General features: G+C 34.0%; 2 protein-coding genes across 2 annotated transcripts; one reads left to right on the top strand and one right to left on the bottom strand.

Moving 5' to 3' along the window:
* Nucleotides 1-258: 258 nt before the first annotated feature.
* AAT (aspartate aminotransferase) lies at nucleotides 259-4560 on the top strand. Its single transcript, XM_078992268.1, has 10 exons — nucleotides 259-482; nucleotides 1170-1407; nucleotides 1505-1598; nucleotides 1690-1793; nucleotides 2111-2359; nucleotides 2521-2634; nucleotides 2746-2829; nucleotides 3448-3618; nucleotides 3882-3995; nucleotides 4204-4560. The coding sequence occupies exons 1-10, from the start codon at nucleotides 334-336 to the stop codon at nucleotides 4330-4332; spliced, it is 1446 nt and encodes a 481-aa protein (XP_078848394.1). The 5' UTR covers nucleotides 259-333; the 3' UTR covers nucleotides 4333-4560.
* Nucleotides 4561-7089: 2529 nt separating this feature from the next.
* On the bottom strand, nucleotides 7090-11215 carry MRL7-L (Thioredoxin superfamily protein). The gene is made up of 6 exons (XM_078992267.1): nucleotides 11027-11215; nucleotides 9533-9712; nucleotides 8773-9269; nucleotides 8610-8691; nucleotides 8391-8502; nucleotides 7090-7401 (listed from the first exon to the last, which is right to left on the bottom strand). Exons 2-6 carry the CDS (start codon nucleotides 9656-9658, stop codon nucleotides 7271-7273), a joined length of 948 nt encoding a protein of 315 aa, XP_078848393.1. The 5' UTR covers nucleotides 9659-9712; nucleotides 11027-11215; the 3' UTR covers nucleotides 7090-7270.
* Between the last annotated feature and the right edge of the window lie 11067 nt (nucleotides 11216-22282).

The following is a 22282-nucleotide window of genomic DNA, read 5'->3' as shown; positions in this document are numbered from 1 at the left end:
TAAATGAGTTATGTAGTTATAAAAAATAGTAAGTTATTTAACCAAAAAATCGTAATAAAATTTAAATTTTGGACAAAAAAAATATAAAATTAAAAAGTAGAGCATGTAAAAAGAAAAGAAAATTATTAACTTTGCATATAATAAATTTCGTATACAAAAAACATTGTTAAGTTACAAAAAAGAAAAAAGGCATTGTAATTTCCAAGTTCCAACAACCCCTAAGAGTGCAACAACCCACCTACCACCTATATCACCAAACCCCCCATCAACTCTTTCTTTATAAATTTCCTGGATGAGTCGCCATCGGATCCCAAACACAAATTTGGCTCAACCATGTCTGCTCAAATTTCTGGCATTTCTTCCACATGCTCTACTGCCTCCTGCAAAGATCATTCTCTCAGACTCGGGTTTGATTCACTGAGCTCCAACAGATCAACATCAATCTCGTTTTCTTCTCAGCTGAACACCAATTTGTCAATCAAGTATGTTGCTATTGGTATTCACTTGATACTGTTATAATTTTGCTTTGAATTGGCATTTTAACGTACTAAAATTTGTGTTGCAATTGGAAGTATCTCAGTTAGGTTGTTTAATCACTCGGATACATATTTTTGGTTTGTTCGGGAAACGAATTTGTTAGTTGATCGCATATTTTTGGATAATTTGAATAGACTGCATTTTATCTTTAACAAAAGGGCATTCCGGTTTGCTATACAATAGAGAAGCAGGGCTTATCGCTTTAAAAAACCTCCCATTAATGTATGCAAAGCTCCGAATCTGCTGTAATACCTATCTTAAACCTTGAATTTATGCTTCTGATTTGGATTTTAAAGCTCCAATTTCGTAGTCGTAGTCCCACATCCCGTATACGGATGAGCGTTTTGCTCGAAACACATAGTTTAAGGCATCATTCATCAAATCTGATGATCAGATTCCTGGAAACTGCTTAATCTGCTACTAGCTCTCTCGAAGGATTCAAATTTTACATTTATAACCAGAAACATATCAATCACTGTGCTTGAATTGCTGTTATCGAAAATCATGATTCAGGTTGCATAAATTACTATAGAAAACCTTCATTTAGGTGCTAAACTTAATGCTATAAACAGATGGCGATATTATTCCAACTTATTTGTATATTTTTTGGTTCTATTTGTATTTTTGAGTAGATCTTTGGAGACTAAAAGAAGGCATAAGACCTCTAAAATCTGTTCAGCAGTAATAGTAGAAAGCAACTCTGAACAAATGGAACTTGATACAAGTCTGAGCCCTAGAGTCAACTCTGTAAAGCCTTCAAAAACAGTGGCTATAACTGACCAAGCAACTGCACTTGTTGAAGCTGGTGTTCCTGTCATTCGTTTAGCTGCTGGAGAACCTGATTTTGACACTCCAGCTGTTATTGCTGAGGTAGCTCACTCAATGATATATCTGTCAATTATTTATCCAATCTACTCCTTACATTGCTATAAAGTTTAAATCTTTATATCTTTTTCATTATAAATAGGCTGGAATAAATGCAATTCGTGAAGGTTACACAAGATATACTCCAAATGCAGGTACCCTAGAACTACGAACAGCAATATGCAAGAAACTAAAGGGTAAGTTTTAAATGTAAGAAACACAACTTAAGGGTGGATATGGACATATACTTCATAATTCTTAAGTATTTTCCTTCATTTATTATTGCAGATGAGAATGATATTTCCTACACACCTGATCAGGTTGTGGTTAGTAATGGGGCAAAACAGAGTATACTACAAGCAATCCTTGCTGTTTGTTCCCCAGGAGATGAGGTTAAGTGCTATTTACTTTTTGCTATATAATTTTTTTTTATAAGATTATGTAAATAAACTACTTGTTTGTAGTCGTTGTGAGATTATTTACACAACTTAAAAGGCATAGTTTCATAAATCATAATGGATTTTATCCAAAGGGTAGAATATTATTGTTCCATAATGCATTTACAACATTGAACTATGAAAAATCTACCAATTATACCAATGTCATACAAAATAAAAGCAATTTTTGGATTCCTATAATTGGATAGTTTTTTCAAATTAGAATGTTCTTGCATCTACCCCTTTATCTTACAAGCTTTCTAATTTTTCAGGTTATAATTCCAGCTCCCTTTTGGGTGAGTTACCCAGAAATGGCAAGGTTGGCTGATGCGACACCTGTCATTCTTCCTGCAAGCATCTCTGAAAATTTTCTCTTAGATCCAAAGCTTCTTGAATCCAAGCTTACAGAGAAGTCAAGACTGCTTATTCTTTGCTCTCCATCTAACCCAACAGGCTCTGTTTATCCTAAGAAACTTCTTGAACAGATTGCTCAAGTTGTTGCAAAGCATCCAAGACTCCTGGTAAAATGACCAAATTACCCTCAGCCTGAATTTGCTACACAGGACTAGACTATATCACTAGACAAGCTTTGTAGGGCTCTTGACATCAGTCCTAGTGTGTAACAAACACAGGTTTAATTTTAAATATTGTGAACCTTAAGTTTTTATTGGTTTCTTTTCAGGTGCTCTCTGATGAAATATATGAGCATATAATATACTCGCCAGCTGTCCACACAAGCTTTGCATCTTTGCCTGGCATGTGGGAAAGGACACTAACAGTCAATGGGTTCTCTAAGGTATATATATATATATACACATATACATATACATATACATATACTGATATATGTATATGCATATGATAAATAAGGTATGGCTCATTTAGTGTGCATATTTATTTGTTGTAGGCTTTTGCAATGACTGGATGGAGGCTTGGATATATAGCTGGTCCTAAACACTTTGTTGCTGCTTGTAACAAAATTCAAAGTCAGGTAAATATTTATACATTTCCATTTCTATAATCTGAAACATAATCAAAGATTATCTAGAGGAAATGTTGTAAGAACAAAAGCTGTTTCTTTTTGGACTGAATGAGAGTAAATGACGATTTCACCCTTATGTTTGGAGGACATGCTGTATGAACAAAGAGTTTTTTTTTTTTTAATGGACCGAATGAACTGTGTGCTGTATGAACAAGGACTTACTTTTTATGAGTGAATGACAATATTATCCTTCTGTCTGGATGAAGTGCTGTATTAATAAAGAGTGTTTCTTGTTTGGACTGAATGAACTGAGTCAATGACCGGTTTACCCTTCTGTCTGGAGGAAGCGCTATACGTATGAACAAAGAGTAGATTTTTTTTTTTGGATCGAATGAACTGTCTCAATGAGAATAAATGACCATTTTATCCTTGTGTCTGGAGGAAGTATTCTATAAACGAAGAACATTTGTTTCTTTTTGTCTGAACGAGAGAGTGAATGACCATTTTACCCTTATATTTTGAGGAAATGATGTATGAACGAAGACTGTTTCTTTTCTGGACCAAATGAACTGTCTGAATGTGAGAAAGAGAAAATGACCATTTTACCCCTCTGCTTGGTCGACTCAGTCAACTTCAGGTGCGAGTAGTATAGCTCAAAAAGCGGCTGTGGCTGCTTTAGGAATGGGACATGCAGGTGGAGAAGCAGTTTCACAAATGGTCAAAGCATTTCGTGAACGAAGAGATTTTTTGGTCAAAGCTTTCGGGGAATTAAATGGTGTCAAAATATCTGAACCTCAGGTATAAGATTAAGAGCATCTCAAATCATTGACTTAATGTGTATCTTTTTAGTTTTGCCATGTCATCTTTCCACTGACCTTATCAAACAAAATGCTGTTAACTTAAATCCTCTCCAATCATTGACAACTTTTCAAAAGCTTTGTTTAGAAATTAACAACTAATCCATCTTCATCTTTGTGAAATATTTGTAAATCTCCTCATCTAATTTGTTTGTTTTTTTTTTAAGCATGTAAAAAGTACATAACAATAACATTACTTTGCAGGGTGCTTTCTACTTGTTTCTTGATTTCAGCTATTACTATGGTAATGAGGTGGATGGCTTTGGTTTGATTAATGATTCTGAATCTTTGTGTCGGTATTTGCTTGAAAAGGGCCAGGTAATATTAATAATAATAATAATAATTTACCAAAAACACCTTCTTAAGGGCTATTTTCAACACTTGAGGATGAGGACATTCATGTCTTTTGCACTATCAAAGGTCCCTGATCTATTGACATGAATCTCAGTCCCAGTCAGTTTGCAATAAATTGAAATTATTATTTAAATTGAGTTTTAAGGTGAAACGGACATATTGAATTTCCCAGGTTGCCCTTGTCCCTGGAGATGCATTTGGGGATGACACGTGTATCAGGATCTCATATGCAGCATCTCTCTCCACCTTACAAGCAGCTTTTGAGAGAATCAAGAAGGCTGTTCTCACTCTCAAGTCTTAAATCCCCGCTATCAGTTTAAATCTTTGCCTTTATTTGCAAGTCAGGGGCAAATTTGTTGCTTTTGCATTCATAATGGGTGTTTTCGTAATTTGCATGAAAATTTGTATTTTTCTTAGGTGATTGGTATGATAAAATTTTGTGATTTTTACGTTGTACCATGTATAATATAAGCTATTAACTTGCAAGCGACAAAGAATAAAGTTGATAATTTCGTTTTAAAATGTAAAATGCGTTTGGTTGTAGAAATTGATTTCATTTTTCTAGAAAATATTTTCTAAAAATAGAGTTGAGTTTTCAATGAAAATTTTAGAAAATACATTTGGTTAAAACCGGTGGAGTTTTCATTTTTTATTTTAGAAATTTAGAAAACTTTGGAAAACTGTAAAAATCACTTATCTAATTTACATATAATTTTGGAAAACAAAAATTTCATTTTCTTGGAATTTTTTTGAAATCTAAATCTACAAAAACCTTTTCGAAATTTTCATGGAAGAATGAGAAATTTTTCCACAACCAAACGCACTCTAAGCTGTGTTTGAATGTGGAAAATTGTTTCAGTTCTTTTTGAAAAGTAGTTAAAAAAAGGAGTTGAATTTTTTATTTTTAGTTTTCGACGAAAATTTTTAAAGATGTGTTTGGTTAAAACTTACTCAAGAATTTTTATTTTTCATTTTAGAAAATAAAAAAACGTATTTGGTTATGTATATTCCATTGGTTTTCATTTTTTCGGTTTGTTATTTTAAATAGATTTTAAATTGTTTTTGTAAAAGAAACTATTTTCTTAAGTTGCCAACAAACCCGAAAAAAAATGTAATAACTATGAGTTATTGTTTATCTATACAGGTCACATTCTAATTTTACACTTTTGCCATAGATTTTAAAATTTGTTACAAATTTTGTCTAAATGTTAAATTTTGTTACTAATATGGTCCAAACGTTTTAATTTATAAATACACCCCAAAATTGTTTTTTTACAAATATACTATTTTACAACCTTTTTAAAGGTTTTTTATAAATTGTTTTTAAAAATGTGTAATATTTGAATGTTACCTGCCTAGAAAAATAAAATTCATAGTTCGTTACCGTTTTATTACTTTTTTTTTTCGGGTTTGTTGGAAAACTGTTTCTTTTTCAAAAAACAATTTAAACCCTATTTTAATTTCTTTTTCAAAAAACAATTTAAACCCTATTTTAAATAACAAACTGGAAAATGAAAACTGATGAGTAATACATAACCAAACCGTTTTCTTATTTTTTTAAAATGGAAAATAAAACTTAGGGTGCGTTTCGTTGTAGAAATCTATTTTCATTTTCTAAGAAAATGTTTTCAGAAAATAGAGTTAAGTTTTCATTTTTAGTTTCAATGAAAATTTTAGAAAATGTGTTTGGTTGAAAGCGGTGAAGTTTTAATTTTCCATCTTAGAAATTTGGAAAACTGTGAAACTCGCTTTTCTAATTTACATACAATTTGAAAAACTGAAAATTTTCATTTTCTTAGAAAACTTCGGAAAACTGAACGAACCAAACGCATTTTCAAAATTTCCGTTTTTCTTGTTAAAATTTCCAGAACCAAACGCACCCTTAAGGTTTTGTTTGGTTGTGGAAAATTTTCCGACTTTCCATGAAAATTTTCAAATGAAAATGAAAATTTTGAAAACACATTTGACTGATTCAATTTTCAAAAAAATTCCAAGAAAATGAAAATTTTCTACTTACCAAATTGTATGTAAATTAGAAAAGTGATTTTTATAATTTTCAAAGTTTTCTAAATTTCTAAAATGGAAAATGAAAACTTCACCGGTTTCGACCAAACACGTTTTCTAAAACTGAAAATGAAAACTTAACTCTATTTTCTAAAATCGTTTTCTAGATAAATGAAAACAAGTTGGAAAACTAAAAAAATGTTTTAATCAAATGCATTTTCAAAATTTTCCACTGAAAACTGAAACTAAAAACTCCAACTCCTTTTGTTGAAAACTTTTCTAAGAAAACTGAAAACAGTTTTCCACAACGAATTATTTATTTTCCTTTTTTTTCTAGAATTTTCGCCAGCTTTCATCATTTTAATCAACAGACGATAATGAATGAAAATTGAGTGTTTTATGCTGATGGCTTAGAGCAGTTCCTCTATCCTTGACTCCGGTGACTTTGTCTCTATGAATCCTGATGGTGAGACCTTTATCAATTGTCACAGTGGCTCAAATCCTTGCTATCGGTTTAAATCTCACCTTAAATTACTTTAACATCCCTCCCACACCTTGTGCTCATGTTAGGGGTAAACTTGTCATTTTCACATACTCTAAGTGATGTTCATAATGGGTATTTTGTAACTTTTATGGAAAATTCTATTTTTCTTAGGTAATTGTTGTGATAGAACTTTGTGATTGTTGCATTGTACCATGATAAAATTTTGAGATTGTTACAATTTTACCTTGTATAATACAATCTTTTAACTCATAAGTAACACAAGGAACTTATTGATCCAAGTCAAAATGGTAATAGTTATATTTCTATTAACTGATTATGGGACTACTTAGAGATTTATAACAAAATTATAGTTAAGAGAAAATAAATTGTCATATGCAACATACAAATACTTCTACAAAATATAAGAATATCACTTGGGTTTGTTTTGTTTGGAAAGGGAACAGTTGGGTTTGTTTGACAGCCTCTGAATGATTAAGAGATTCTGAATGATACAACAACACTGAATCAAATGAGTATAATCAATTTTGTCATACATAATCACTTTTGAAATGCACATATATGATACCCTCTTAATGAATTGAATAAGAAAAATGAAGTGTTACACAATAGAGTTTGCTAATAAGATCTATTTTGCCAAAATTTCTTATATATTGTTAGGTCTATTACAAATCTAGAAGAATATACAACTTTTCATGCACGAAGTACAAGTCATTGTAGCATGATTGTACATCTATTTCTTGGTAGTGAAACCAGGGATTGCGTCATTGGTCATCACAAGGTCATTACCAAGGCAAGGGGGCTTTGCTGCTCCATAGTAAAAGAAGGCCATCATTTTTGACAATTCATCCGCTGTTCGAATTTCTGAAAATTAACAAAACAACAATAAATTAGTAGGGGCAAATCTGTAATTTTCGTCAAAAGCATCTTTTGTCCATTGATCTCGCTTTTCAGCCCAAAACTAATAATTTTGGACATGTTTAATATCCCATCAAAACCACAACATTTAATTTGACATAGAGTAAGTTGCATTTTTGGTCCCCGAGTGTAGCCAATTTTTGCGATTTTGGTCCCTAGATAGTTTTCTTTTGCAATTTTGGTCCTTATTTGAGGCTTTTGTAATTGTAACGATTTTGGTTCCGGTTCCAAGTAACGTGACAATATTTTTGGGACTAAATTTGCAAAAATCGGCTATATTTAGGGACCTTTACTAAAAACATGTACCAAAACATTACAAAAAACTCAGATAAGGACCAAAACTGCAAGAGAAAACTTATTGGGACCAAATGAGCAAAAATCAACTAGACTTAGGGACCAGTAATGTAATTTACTCTGACATGAAATTGTTTGTCATTTTCTTAAAGGACTCTAAACGCAAGAAATAGCAATTTACAGGGTAACTAGTGTAAAAGTTAACAATTTAAAGCACGATGATATAATAAGAAGAAATGTAAGTAAAATGTTATTATTAAAAAAAAAAGGAAAATACATGGCTATTTTTTCATTTAACCCATATTTACAATACTTTATATCTTTGTGTTGTGGGCATCTACTTCAGCCACGTAATCAAAAAGGGGTAAAACAGGAAACTCAGCAAATCATGAGCATCTTATCAGTAGAGGGGTAATTTAGGTATCTTACTTATTTAGTTTGTTGCAACAGAGTAGTACTTAAGGAGGTAGAGGGGAAGGGAGAAGGTATTTTTTGTATCTTTGGTAAATACAGTGAGTCTTTGTTTAATTCTATTCTTGTTTTGTGATTTTATATTAAAGTCAGTTTTTAGCATGGGCCCACATCTAAATGCAAGAAAAAATAAATAAAAGTAGGATGCTATAATCAACAAATCTTTATACCTTTTTCACGGTGTAAAATCTTTCCAACTTTTGTAAATATGAGCTCAGGAAAAACAGAAACTCCAAGTGTTGACACTAAGTCACACTCCACAACAGCATCGATCGCAACACACTGTTAAAAGTTAAAAAGTTAAAAAGTTAAAAGTTAAAAGTTAAAACAAACAATAAAGGTTAATTAATATACACACATATCAGTGAAAATGATGAAATTTTGGTTACCCTTGGTGAAGGTATTCTACAATCCCATATAATTTGTATTGCTTTTTCCAACTGATCACGGGCCATTTCATTTTCTTTTGGTCTGAAAAAAAAGATAAAAATGATTTAAAAAGGTAAATAAAAATGATTTTAAAAAAAGCTATAATTAGATAGATTAGGTAACCTTCTATAACGATTATGAACAAGAACAATCAAGGGGCTAAGATCTTGAAACACAGTGTCCTCCCATTCTTCAGATTTAATGTCTTTAATAGCCCTAATATCTTGCCAATTAACTTCACCATCACTATCATAATCTTCATCATCTTTTTTCACGTTTTTAATTGTCATTTTATCAAAAAACTGACTGAAATTAAAACCCCTTCCTTCTGCATCTTCAGGCCAATCTGGATCCTCTTCATCTACAACAAGTGGATAATCAGATAAAAGTTTTTCCATCATTTTTTTCTTTTCTTCAGGGTCAACGTCTTTGACTTCAGGGTTCATTTCGATCATTTGTCTTATCTTTTTCCTGAATTCTATCCTTTCATCTTCATCCATTTCAAAATCACTATCATCATCATCATCATCAATCTTGCTTGATTTTGTGGATTCTTTCTTTTTATCATCATCACAATCCAGAATTTCGACTTTGGAAGCTCTTAAAAAACTTCTTTGTGTCTGTTATTGCAAGGCATTTGTGATTTATTATAAGTTTAAATGCAATAAATCGATGTGTCTTAATAGAAAGAAACAAAAGTAGGATGCTAATGAATATAGGGTTCTATAATAAACAAACTAGATAAAAACGTAAGTTGATATTATATCTTGCATTTTGCCCTATATAATAGATCATAGTAGGGTTTATTAGCATAATTTAAGCACTTAACAAGTAAATTCAATAAAAAAAAAAAAAAAAAAAAAAAAAACTAGTAGAATTATACCTGAAACACCGACTTTGGCAAATGAATGGTTGTAAAAGGCATCTTGTGGAATGAAATAGAAGCTTTTAATACATTCTCCTTTGCAAATAAAGGTTGAGAAAATGGAAGCATAGTTAATAAAGACATTTCCACGATGTTTCCAATTCCCAATTCCCGATTCCAGTGTTTTGAATTGAAACCCTAGAGAAATAATCAAAGAAAATAAAATTTAGTTAATTATATAATCTGAATGGAAACCATGCCCGAAACCCTAGCGGAGTTGAGAACAGTTCATCTATAATCAAGAAAATCGAGAGGAAACGATAATTTGGATTGTGAATTGTGAAATGTTCACTATTATTTCAAGTATTACAAATTTGGTCCCTGAACTATTCATTAATCTACAAGTTCAGTTAATTAAGAACTTATTATGTTTTTTTGGCCTGAAATAGTCGTTTTCGTCTCTTTTTTAGCACATGTGGCAAAATGGAGGGTTTGGATTGGATTGAATTGATGAAATGGAAAATGGGTCAAGTGTTCAAATGGGCACTTGGTTATGGGTTAGAGATGTATTATTGGGTTGACCTACTAAGACCTTTTTTTGTTCAATTTCTTATTGAATTTCATAAATCAATATATAAAAACGCAACTCTAAAAATTATTATTTACCCAAAAAGAAAGTATAGCATCATATCAATCAAAGAAAATAAATTAAATAAAGAAATTTTAGATGGTTTTCTATTCATGGATGTTGCAGCCCTAACATTTATGCAAGTTTCTCAGGTGCATTTTCATATATTTCATTCTTAATTATATAAAACTTATCAAGGAAAAAGCAAAACCAATTCTGGCCAATTAGGGTTTGGATATTGCCATATTGGTTTGATACTATTATGGTTTGAAGATATTGACATGTTGTATCATCATTTGATGTCATGTTCATAAGATACATTCAAATTCTTGTAGGTTGTAACGATTTCATTTTTTTTTTTGGTTACTTTACCTTGTTTTAATTTGTATAGAGAGAGTTTGCATTGTCACCTGAGTTGAAAAGTTTTTTTCCTTTGATGTCAGAATTATTTATTTGTGTATTGGTATAGTTTTTGAAAGTACAGTTAGTTTGTGTGTAGCCTAAATAAGAAAAGTTGAAAAGTATGCTGTTATTTTATACCAATATTAACCCTTTTTGATATGTGATTATGATAATTATGTAAAATTGTAGAGTCTGATGATTGCTCTGAGGGTTTTGATGCCTAACACAACATTATACTTGTAAACTATTTCTCATTAGACATTCTACTTGAAAAAATTCCAACCAATTATAGCGATGGGTTGTAAAATGCACTAAAAAGTAAATAATAAAAAAGTACTACTAACAATTAAACCCAAACAGTATCGACTGTAAGTTGAACGACAAAAGAAAAGGGAATTCTTAGCAAAAACAGATTTAAAGAAAAGAAAACCTAAAAGTGTAGATAGGCAGCGAAGGGGAAGAAAAGGTGGGTCGATGTTTACCTGCGTAAACTGAAGAGGGAAGTCACTAGTGTGCTATTTGAGTTGAGCGTGGGTTATTGGGCGTGGAGATGGAAAGCTTCAAGATTTATGGCGATAAGGGTTTATCATTTATGAGGGTAAACAATGGCAAAGGGTAAAGAAAACCCGAAAAGAAAGAAACAGCCGTTACCTCCGTCAGAAGAAAGACGCAGGAAGAGGCGGTGAAAGGAATTGACATCTGCGGATCTATTTTAATGGTTTTTTTTTTTTTTTTTTTTAAATAAATAGTAATATTTCCTAATTTTTTTTATAAAAAATTAACAAAATTTTAATTTTAATCAACCAAATCATAGGTCGTTGTAACATTCCAAAAATACCAAGTAAAAATTTCATTTTAAATAAGCTAAAGCTATTCATTTATTTTTCCAAACGATCAAAGTCAAGTATTCACAAAGCATCCGAGTAATTCGTAAACATTCAGTGTGAAATAAATCTTCATGTGATGCAGTGCGATCAGGCTGAACCCTTACCAGAAGTACATGAAACATTTTAAACATAAAACTTAGTAAGTTCCTCAAAATACTTCATGCCATACATACATATCAACACGAAGCTAACTGGGTCTATTTCACCCCCGAGTCTATTCAAACTCATTTGGTATCTATCTTTCAACCAGTACGGGTCTATTTCACCCCCGAGTCTATTCCAACTCCTTATGTATCTTTCAACCGGTAAGAGTCTATTTCACCCTTGAGTCTATTCCAACACCTTCAGTATCTTTCAACCGGTATGGGTTTATTTCACCCCCGAGTCTATTCCAATTCCTTCGGTATCTTTCAACTTGTACATGCCTATTTCACCTCTGAGTCTATTTCAACTCCTTCGGTATCTTTCAACTGGTACAGATCTATTTCACCCATTAGTCTCTTTTAACTCCTTTGGTATCTTTCAACCGATACTAGTCTATTTCACCTCCTACATCTAAGCATACAATCATATCAACAAGAGTCACAAAGACAACAAACACATACATACATATCAACAAGTTTCACAAAGACAATTATCATCCTACAAGCATAATCTAGTAGGTCGGCATTGGTGTCTTTGACCCCCCGAGTATAGTGAAGAGACTCACCTCAATCAACTATCAAAGAGAAAACACGAGCTAAAGTTGCTGACCCTCAAACTCCTTACACTACAATTCACCAAAACATCCTTAAGTCAAAACCAACGTAAAAACTTCAAACCGACAAGTCCTTAGAGGCTTAGACTAAGACTAAATCTTCTAAGGAAAAAACCATTTTGCCCTTCTTAATACCTACCCTAACAATTGACCAAAAGTCAACATGTCAAAAAGTCAAGGTCAACTTTCGTTAACCTATGTGTTGCGTACTCCAACTATGCTCATGGTGTAGAGCCTTACTTCAAAATACGGGGTCCAACTAGGCTATGTGTTGCGAAACCTTAAGTATGCCGTACGTATGCCTCCAGATGCAAAACTTCATTTTAAGCACTTAATACATTAAGACCTTTCACTCAAAGCTCAGATCTGATTCTTATACTTTATCCATTAGGATGGTCCAAACAACCAAGATCTAGTCTTTAAGTCTCAAAGGGACAAAAAATGCTTTTTTCTCAATTTAATCCATTAAGTCCAAGTCTCCAACCTTCAAATTTGAATCAATATGATGTGTAGATGGATAGAGTTTTCAAATTTATCCATAATAAGGTCAAAAATTTTCAAGATCAAAACTTTAAGCACTAAAATGACCAAAAAGTGTCAAATTTGACAAATAACTAGAATTATAAAACCAATGAGCAAGTTAAAAGCTTTTTACTCACAATGGTCCATGAATGATGTAATCTTGTTGGATCTATACTTGAACTCTTTTTCTATAATCTTTGTCACCACCTTTCTTTTCAAGATTAAACCTTCCAATGGAGAAATAAGTTCATAAATGATGGCATGGCTCAAAACAAGTGAGATGAGAATAGGGTGTCACACCCTAAAGCCGAGAACAGCGGAAACGTTCTGGGGCGGAGAACGTCATGTAATGTATTACAACAATGTAAAGTAGCAAACAAGCAGCAACATCATCCATTGCATTAATAGTATAATTTTAAATACATGTGTGCTCTTTCATAGTATAAAACAACGTAATGAATGTTCAAAATAAAAGACGAGTCTTGACTGCTCCGTCTTCACAAAACCTGGTCGTCGTACCTATCTATTTGTGACATGAGAATACAAGTTATTTTGAAAGCATAGATCAGCAATAAAGCTGGTGAATTCATAAGTATTAATGTGTCTTTGAATTGTAAAACTGTAAAGAAAAACTTGTAAATGTTTGAAGAAAAGTTTGTATCAATTAACATGTTTGTAAGTAACTATAAGCGTTTGACAACCCTAGAAAATCCCATATTTCTTATTAGTATAAAAGTAGTCTTCTACCAAGACCCGACTGTTTTGAAAGTAGTCTTCTACCAAGACCCAATTGTTTTGTAAGTAAGCATCACTGTAAATGTGACGGTTTTTCCCAGTTTAACTATTATTATAAAACTATAGTCTACCTCATCGTTTATGCGTATGAGTCACAATATAAAGGCAATAGGGAACATAGTCTATCCATATCAAACATATCCTACCTCGTAAGAAGGAAAATAATATAATAACTAAAATTGTATCCTTTTGTACTAGGATATTCACGGCGTGAAAACTCGCCGAACAGTACAACCGTAGACACCCGTCGATGATCATTTTCCCTATTGTAGCTAACAGCTTTGGGTGTGGAATGGTAAGTCCCGAAACGTTTGTAATAGATTCTATGTAATAGTATCTATTAAACGTATTAATGTAAATGTATTCATGTAAGCGTATCTATGTAAACGTATCTATGTAAGCGTATTTATGTAAACGTATTTATGTAAACGGATTCATGAAAGCGTATCTATGTAAACGTATCTATGTAAGCGTATTTATGTAAACATATTTATGTAAACGTATTTATGTAAACGTATGTAATCATATCTATTCATATAGTATGTAATGTATTAGTATAGACTCATGAATGAACTGACTCTTGTGTGATTCCTTGTACTTAGAATAGTAAGTAGTATCTCCAAACTATACCTATTATAGTTACTATTAATGTACGTGTATAACCGAAAGTATGTCTTTGCTACCCAAAGGTACTTAACTGACTGATGAAACTTTTATGTCTATATATGTATACATGATATATAACTAATATTTAGATGACATTCGGACGAATAACCGGTGCTCTAAGGCCACATCCCAACGAGGAAAAGGAAATAAAGCGAGCTAGCTGTCCTGAGTCCTTTAAACATTACATATATAACTATACATATATATGCATGCATTTGAAAATATATAAGTATAAAAAAAGTTTTGTAAAACCTTTGAAAGATTTAATAACTAAGAAAATGATGACTTGATGTCAGTTTATAACACGATTTGAAAGTAGTTTGTTTGATAAGACAGTTTGATAAAGAGTTTTAAGCATGTAAAACGTTTGAGAAAGTCATTTGAAGTGATATGTTTGGTAAAACAGCTAAACGTATAGTAAATCCATTTGTATGCTAGTTATTAATCACATGTGCTTGATATAATAACTAGCATGATTCAACTTGTATTCCCCCCTCTTATAAAGCATTTATAAACATTTAAAAACATTTAAAAGGTTAATTAAGGGGTATGAACTCACCTGCAGTGAGTGGATCGGATGGAAGTGTCGGACAAGTGCTTGGTGTCAAGTGAAGACTTAAACCCACACAATGATCCTAATAACATATAAATACATATGTATATATACAATTAGTGATTATAACACTAATTAGACAAGTATAAACATTATAATGTGTGGAAAACACTTTGGTCAAAGTGTTAGGAGGCTATTAAGTTGCAACAAAGGAGTATAAGGCTTTGTATTTGAGTTTATGGTCAATGGAACATACTTGTTGGAGTTTACGGCCCAAGGGAGTTTACTCCTGGACGTAAACTCTCAAATGGGTCTCCAATTGAGGCTTAAAGCTATTATGTCTTAAGTGGTTAAGTGTTCCAAGGCTTAAACAAGAGGCTAGGTGAGTTTAAGGTCCAAGAATGACCCTTACATGTGTTCACGGCTTGGGGACCACTTCACCATGAGTTTACGGCCGTAAACTCATGGTATGAAGTACCAATTCGTTTCTTGAAGTCCCTAGTTCAATGGTGTGTGGTTCTATACTAAGTTCCAATGCTTGGTAAGGTGTTAGGGTGCCATTTACACCACTTATAGGGGTTTACGGCCCAAGAACATGTCTTGGCCGTAAACTCCTTTGATCTAGTGTTTCTTTGTGTTTTCTAAGGCCTAAACATGTTAAACCTAGTGTACAACAAGTTAGAACAAGAGTACTTATGATCTAGGAGTTTGAATGGTCATTTTTGGCCAAGAACACTAGTGTGTGTTCTTGGTGAAACTTGAAGATCTACACAAATGGAATGATTTCATGGATGAAATCATGTAAGATCACTAGTTTATGTAAGATATCAACTAGTTAGGGCAAGGAACTTACAAGATTTGAAGATCGGGGATGAAGATCGAGATGATACTTGAGAGGATTTGGGAGGAAATCAACCAAGGGAAAGAAGGAAATGAACCAATGGCCACATATCATCATATAAGGGTGGGTTTTACGGCCCACATGGAGTTTACGGCCGTAAAATCCAATGTGGTGGTCGTGAACTCCTTGTAAAGGTGTTTAAGGTTGGATCTTTGAGCTATAACTTCAGCAGATAAACCCCGACACTTATCCCTTAAGTGTACAAGGCTCAGAACGCTCAAATAAACTCCTAATTGTGCTAAAAGATAACAAAATGAGTTTGACTTTTAATGAAGTGCTTGACTGTACAGGATAGAAATTTTGCGGGTTGTCACATAGGGTTTCTTAAGGAATGATCTTAGGTAATAGAGGCTGGACATGAGAGGGTTTCCCATAAGTTCGAGCCCTTAAATAGGGCTCGAAGTCGAATATTTAGGGTTTTGATCTGCCCAGATTACACCCCGCATAATCATAAATGACTCTCTGCGATTAAACCCATGTTACACCCTGCGTAATACAAAAATCCCCAATTCCCACTTCAACTTCAAACAACCATAACTTTTTTCATTTCGACTTTGTTTTCGGCATTCTTTATATGCACATAAAGGTATTGAAGAGTTCCACAAGCTTATCTAACTACTTTTGACTTAAAACATATTGAACGAAAATCCTTAATTCATGAAAGAAGTCCAAAACATCACTTTTCCCATTTTACCATTTGATTACAAAAAACAAACCAAGAGCTTGGGTCACATTATCCACATCTAATAGGGTCTAAACTGTATTCCCTTAAAGACCAAGGTCTTTACTTGATCCATTTATTATCCATAATCCCAAACTAAGAAACCTCTCTAAACAAGATGTTACAGTAGTGACATGCAGTTTCAGTAAATGAGCTGTGATTTTACACTCTATATGTAACTTTGGTAGACCATTAGCTTAATCTATATATTTTTAAAAAAAAATTTATACTCCCTATAATATTGAAGGCTTCAAAATTCGGAAAATTCACTAAACAACTCTTTGAAGAAATAATTACTTTTTCAGTTTTTAAAAATTAATCGTTTTCTTCCTAATAACTTATTTCATGTTAGTTCTTTAAATTTTAGATTTTTTTTATGTACAAAACATTTTTTTTAAATAAATCTCTTTAATTATGTTTGAAATGTCTATTTAGAATGGTTTAATATCACCATTTTTCAAACAAATGTATAGGTTTTAAGCCCTAGTACTTTCTATTTACTATATTTGTTTAACTTTTTGTTAGATTTTAGTCTAAAACAAAAAACATATATATATATATATATATATATATATATATATATATATATATATATATATTGATAGTTTCGTTTTTATTACTTCTTTTTATAGTTTATTTTAGCACATTCCATCTCATTTTAGTTAATCTTCATGCCTATTTTCTCTTTTTGTTATTTTTCTCCTTTACCGGGTGCTTTCCAGTTTGTTGAGCTTATTTGCAGGATTTATCGAAGACTATTTTTCATTGGAGGTTTTGGAAGGAGTGCGGGACTATTGGAGGCTTGCAGTTTGTTCATGGACTTGAAGTGGTGCAATTGGGCTTGGTGTCAATATAAGCAAGAAGCGCGTCAGACTTAAATTTCGGGCGGGACGACGAGAATTCGAGCTATAGAAGATTAAAGGAGCATTGGAGAATCTTGGAAGAGTTTGGAAGACATAACTGGGCTATCAGAACTTGCACAAACGGGCTGGACAATGGATGAGAAGAGTAATCTAGAAGGCCAATCAAATGGGCCAAAAAGCCCATTCAGCAGAATCCACGTGGCCCGCGTGGATTTACAAATGGTTCGTGTGGATCGCACTGTGAAGAATCCGAATTTTAGCTTTTGCCTCTATTTGGGGAAAGTTGGTGGAATACTTTTGGGCAACTTTTGGATCTGATTTTTGACCACTTTTACTGAAGTTTTGAGAGGATTTTTCATTATGAACACTTGGAGAAATACACACATTTTACTCTCTTAGAAGATTAGAAGATTGGTGGATTTCTTTCATCTTTCATCTTGAACAATGTTTGGTATCTCTAATCCCTCTTGTTTTTGTTTAATCTTAGCCATGCTTGGCTAGATTTTCATTTGGTTGACTTGGATGTAATTGCTTAAATGTTTTGGTTATTTTGAAGAACTCCATGAACTTGTGTTGAACATCTATGATTATATTTTCTATGAAAACTTCCTTCATGTTTATATATCTCTAGTCATGAATATTGATATATGAATGTTATTTTTGTTGGTTAAATTCTTGGCTAAGTAATGGGTCTTCAATTTAACAAGCAACAATTAGTTTAAATGTTTGTTTTCATTTCATTTAGACTAAGAAAATATTTTCTCCATAGTGGTAATGAAAGCAATAGATTACTCTTTGGATTTGGTGACCCTTAAAACCTAATGCTAATTGATTTTCACAAAATTACATGCTTCATTAGTTTTGTGACTTTGATTTAGGAAATGTGCTATGAGCTTCTCTAGTCATTTTAATACAAAAGAAGATTTGAGGCAAGTTATGCTTATAAATTGCTATAGCCAAGTTAGATTATAAACACAAGTATTGCACCTTGGTATTCTCATGATGATTTAACCAAATATTCAAGTAAAGAAAGTCTAGAGTCAACCATTTTTATCTTATTGATTTTACATCAAAGTTTTCTTTTGTTGAATTGTCTTTTTAAATGTTTATGTAGTTCTAGTTTTATTTTAAACATTTTAAAAGATCAAAATCCCCCAATTTTATTTTATTTTAGTTTTACAAGTGTTTGTACACCAAGATTATCATAGAAGTAACAAATTGAACTAATCTTCGTGGATACGATCCCTTTACCACTATACACTATTTTAGTGTGTAATATTTAGGGTATTAATTTTGTTGGCCTCGACAACCACCACATTTTGGCACCATTGTTGGGGATTGGTTTATATTTAATCAGTTTGTTTCTCTATGCCTAGATCTCATTGTGTAGGTACTCTAGTTTAAAACTCAAAAATTGAAAAAAAAATATATGGTTTGGAAATGAACAATCCTTGTATTAAAGACCAACTTTTCGAGCTAGCTCACTTAGTTATGATGATTGGAAGTGACCAAAGTGTGCAACCCACAACTCTTGCTCGCGATAATTGCGCCCAAAATGGACATCATTCCGACATGTTTCCATATTTACAAGGAGAATGGGAAGAAGTACAAGATAAGGGAAGCTACTACTGCTCAAACCAATGGAGTTATGATCAACCTCAACATGATCAATGGTGGGACCATAACCAAGCTTGGGAATACAACCAATACCAAAGCCCATACGAGGCTTGGAGAAATGACCAAGACCAACCAACTCCACAATTCCAACACCCATGTCCTCCACTTCCTCAACAACCTGAACTGCCAAGCATGTCCTTAGAGGAGATTGTGAAGAGCATTGCCACTTTTACCCAAAATTTCCAGGAAACAACGCAAGCTAGCCTCAAGAGCTTGGAGCAACAAATAACACAACTCGCTCAAACAATAAGTATAATGGAAGCTCAAGACAAACTACCATCTGAAGAGATCCAATGGCATAACACATGTACCATTCCTTTGAAAGATGAGAAAAGTTTTGATGGATCAAGAGTTTCATATGGAGAAGAGGAAGAAGAAGTAGAAGTGGAAGAGGTTGTCAAGGATGAAGAAGACATTGAGAAAGTTGACAATGAAGTTATAGAGGAAGTGTTGGGTGTTAATGAAAGAGAGGTTGAGCCAACTGGTACCATTGAGAAACTAACTCTAGTGGTAGAACAACCACAAGAGTTGGTAAAGCTAAAGATGTCGGACCCTTCAAAGGATACGTATCCCGATAAAGAAGGCACCCAACCGGTCACCTACTCAACCACCATGTCAAAGAGGGAAGAGTTGGTCACCTTACTAAACAAGTACAAGAAAGAATACGGTTGGATGATTTATATTATCAAAGGTCTAAGTCCGGTATGGTTCTCCCATAAAAAGAAAGTCAAATACAAGAAAAGAGTCATAATGGAGGTGTGGGAATTAAAAAATTTCGACATGGGGAAAATCTTCAAAGTCAATGGGCATTGTTTGAAACCTTTCTATGAAGGTTTTAATGCAAATGTCCTAGATGTCATCCATTTGGATGCCCTGGTATACCGAAATTGAGAGGGAAGTACGTCTCGCCAAAGACGTTAAAGAAGGGCATTTTTGGAAAACATTGTGTTTTCATCTTTTATAATTCCGAATAAATGTATTAGATAAATCCTTTTTGTATTTTACATTTCTTCTTCTTCCTTCTTGCAGTAAAAGAGTGTTAGATTTTAAGCCTCGTTATTCGTTTTGGTCAAAGGGTTAAATTGAGAAGTTACAGCAGGACACACGCGGTCCGCGCATACTCGGGGATGAGCCCACGTTAATAAACAAATGGTCCGTGTGTGGTCCCCAAAAACGTCCGCGTCCATCTTCAAATTTAGAGGTTTACATAACATTTTACATGGTCGCGTGTACTCGAGGGGTCGTCCGCGTGTTTATACAAACGGACCGCGTGTACCCGATGCCTTGTCCGCATGTACTACAAATGGTCCGTGTGTACTTCAGAAGTTGTCTGCGTGGATTCGTTGACCAGCTTTGACCAGCTTTGATTTCTATTGACTTTTTGACCAAATAACTTAAGTAACATGCAACCCCTCTTCTTCATTAGCATGCCGGTTGTTTCCCTCTCTCTCTATGCATTCTTTCTCCCTCAAGATACCATTAATCAATACCCGTATCCTCCTCTCGATCCCCCGGTTTAGGTACTTTCACCTCGCCCCAAGCATTGAGGATAATGCTTATTTCTAAGCTTGGGGTGGGGTATTCCATTTTCTTTTTGATTTCTCATGCATTTTAATTAGGTTGCATCGCATTTTATCCTTAAATTGCATTCATTTTTTTATTATATAAAACTCCAAAAAGATTTTTTTTTTTTGCATAAAAATTAGCCTAGGCTATAGCATTCATGCACTTTTGTTATCTCTTTATTCTCATCTCCGAACATATTTACTTGAAAGACACGACACACCTTAAATACAATTCTTTTGGAAACTCACATAACAAATGTAACGACCCAATTTTCATGTCCAAAAATTTTGTTTTAAACCTTACTTTAGAAAACATTAATAATTGAAACATTGTTTGATCAAACCACAACACAACGCAAACCATGTTTAAAAGCCAAACCATACAACCCATCAAAATATTAGAGTACAACTCCCAGTGAATCTCGTAAATGCGGAAACCAGAGTGTGTGCATGATGTGCCGCTACCGCGCCAGCTCCTCCCCCTTCGAAGAAGAGGTACTTGAAAACAAAACTGTAAAACGTAAGCACAAAGCTTAGTGAGTTCCCCCACTGTACCACATACCACATAATCACATAACATACGTAAATTTGTCAGGCATATCTGGGTGCCCGACCTACCCCTTCGGTCCTCTCGACCGGATACTGCCTAGCATATCTGGGTGCTGGCCTCCCCTTCGGCCCTTTCGACTGGATACTGCCTAGCATATCTGGGTGCTGGCCTCCCCTTCGGTCCTTTCGACCGGATACTGGGGACTATTTCACCCCCTACTACTACCACATAACACATATATCACATAGTCTAGCAACCCTAGATGAATATCACAAAGATAATCATCTAATCACACTTCTCCTAATAGTGGGCCGACATTGTGGCCTTAGACCCACCGCTACTGGAAGGCAACTCACCTCAAAGTAGCTGTTGAACTGATCGGGAACTAACTGACCGCTGCTGCTGCTCCGGAACTCCTTCGACTGCAATTCCCACAACATACTCAATCACACACTGCTAACTGTCCTTTGGGTAAAATGACCATTTTACCCCTGGTCTAGCCCTAAGTCAAAATCAGAGTCAACTTTCAGTTGACCCGACTCGCCGAGTTGGCTCTCCAACTCGCCGAGTCCCTATCTAGACGATTGTCCTGAGTCCCTGATTCTACTCGTCGAGTTAGGCTATGACTCGACGAGTTCTTCTTCTAAACTGACATTGAAGTTCTTCGTCCTACTCGCCGAGTTGTATGAACAACTCGTCGAGTTCATCTTCATCCAATGAACACTCATGCTTAGACTCGCCGAGCCAGGCCATGACTCGCCGAGTCCTACCATGGGTGATTTCAGCTTCCAACTCACCGAGTCACCCCTTGTGACTCACTACTCAAACTCGATACAGCATAAAGGGACCAATTCGGTGACTCGCGAGCAGACTCGCCGAGTCACATGAACGACTCGTAGAGTCGTCGCCATGCATCCATTAAATACACCGATTTGTTCGATTTCAGTCCATGCCATTCATAGATCTGGGCTTCTAAGACACGAATCACACGTAAAGTTTCCAACTTTATGTGTAGATATTCACCAATATGGATTTTAGGGTTCAAAATGCCTCAAAAGGGTAGATCTAGGATGAACAAGCCACATGGGTCCATAAAGCTAACAGATCTGAGCTCCTGGAGCTCAATCTTGCCTAGATCTAAAGGCCAATCCACTTATTACAAAACATTATGCACAAACAAGCTTGGGGAATTGCTCAAGAGTGTCTTAAATGAAATCTTAAGCATAGAAACAGGGGGAAAATGAGATATACCTCAATGAAACAGCTGAAAAACACAATGAT

The sequence above is a fragment of the Lactuca saligna genome, chromosome 4 (genome assembly GCF_052625555.1).
Source record: "Lactuca saligna cultivar CGN05327 chromosome 4, ASM5262555v1, whole genome shotgun sequence".
NCBI lineage: Eukaryota > Viridiplantae > Streptophyta > Magnoliopsida > Asterales > Asteraceae > Lactuca > Lactuca saligna.
The sequence above is the reverse complement of the archived record's forward strand: the minus strand, read 5'-3'. Positions and strand labels throughout refer to the sequence as shown.

Coding starts and splice junctions, on each gene's coding strand:
- AAT (XM_078992268.1), top strand. CDS start 334: ATGTCTGCTCAAATTTCTGGCATTTCTTCCACATGCTCTACTGCCTCC. Junction 2,360..2,520: donor CAAAGCATCCAAGACTCCTG/GTAAAATGACCA, acceptor GTTTCTTTTCAG/GTGCTCTCTGATGAAATATA. Junction 2,635..2,745: donor CAGTCAATGGGTTCTCTAAG/GTATATATATAT, acceptor TATTTGTTGTAG/GCTTTTGCAATGACTGGATG.
- MRL7-L (XM_078992267.1), bottom strand. CDS start 9,658: ATGTCTTTATTAACTATGCTTCCATTTTCTCAACCTTTATTTGCAAAG. Junction 9,270..9,532: donor TGCCAAAGTCGGTGTTTCAG/GTATAATTCTAC, acceptor TTGCAATAACAG/ACACAAAGAAGTTTTTTAAG. Junction 7,402..8,390: donor GATTTTACACCGTGAAAAAG/GTATAAAGATTT, acceptor GTTAATTTTCAG/AAATTCGAACAGCGGATGAA.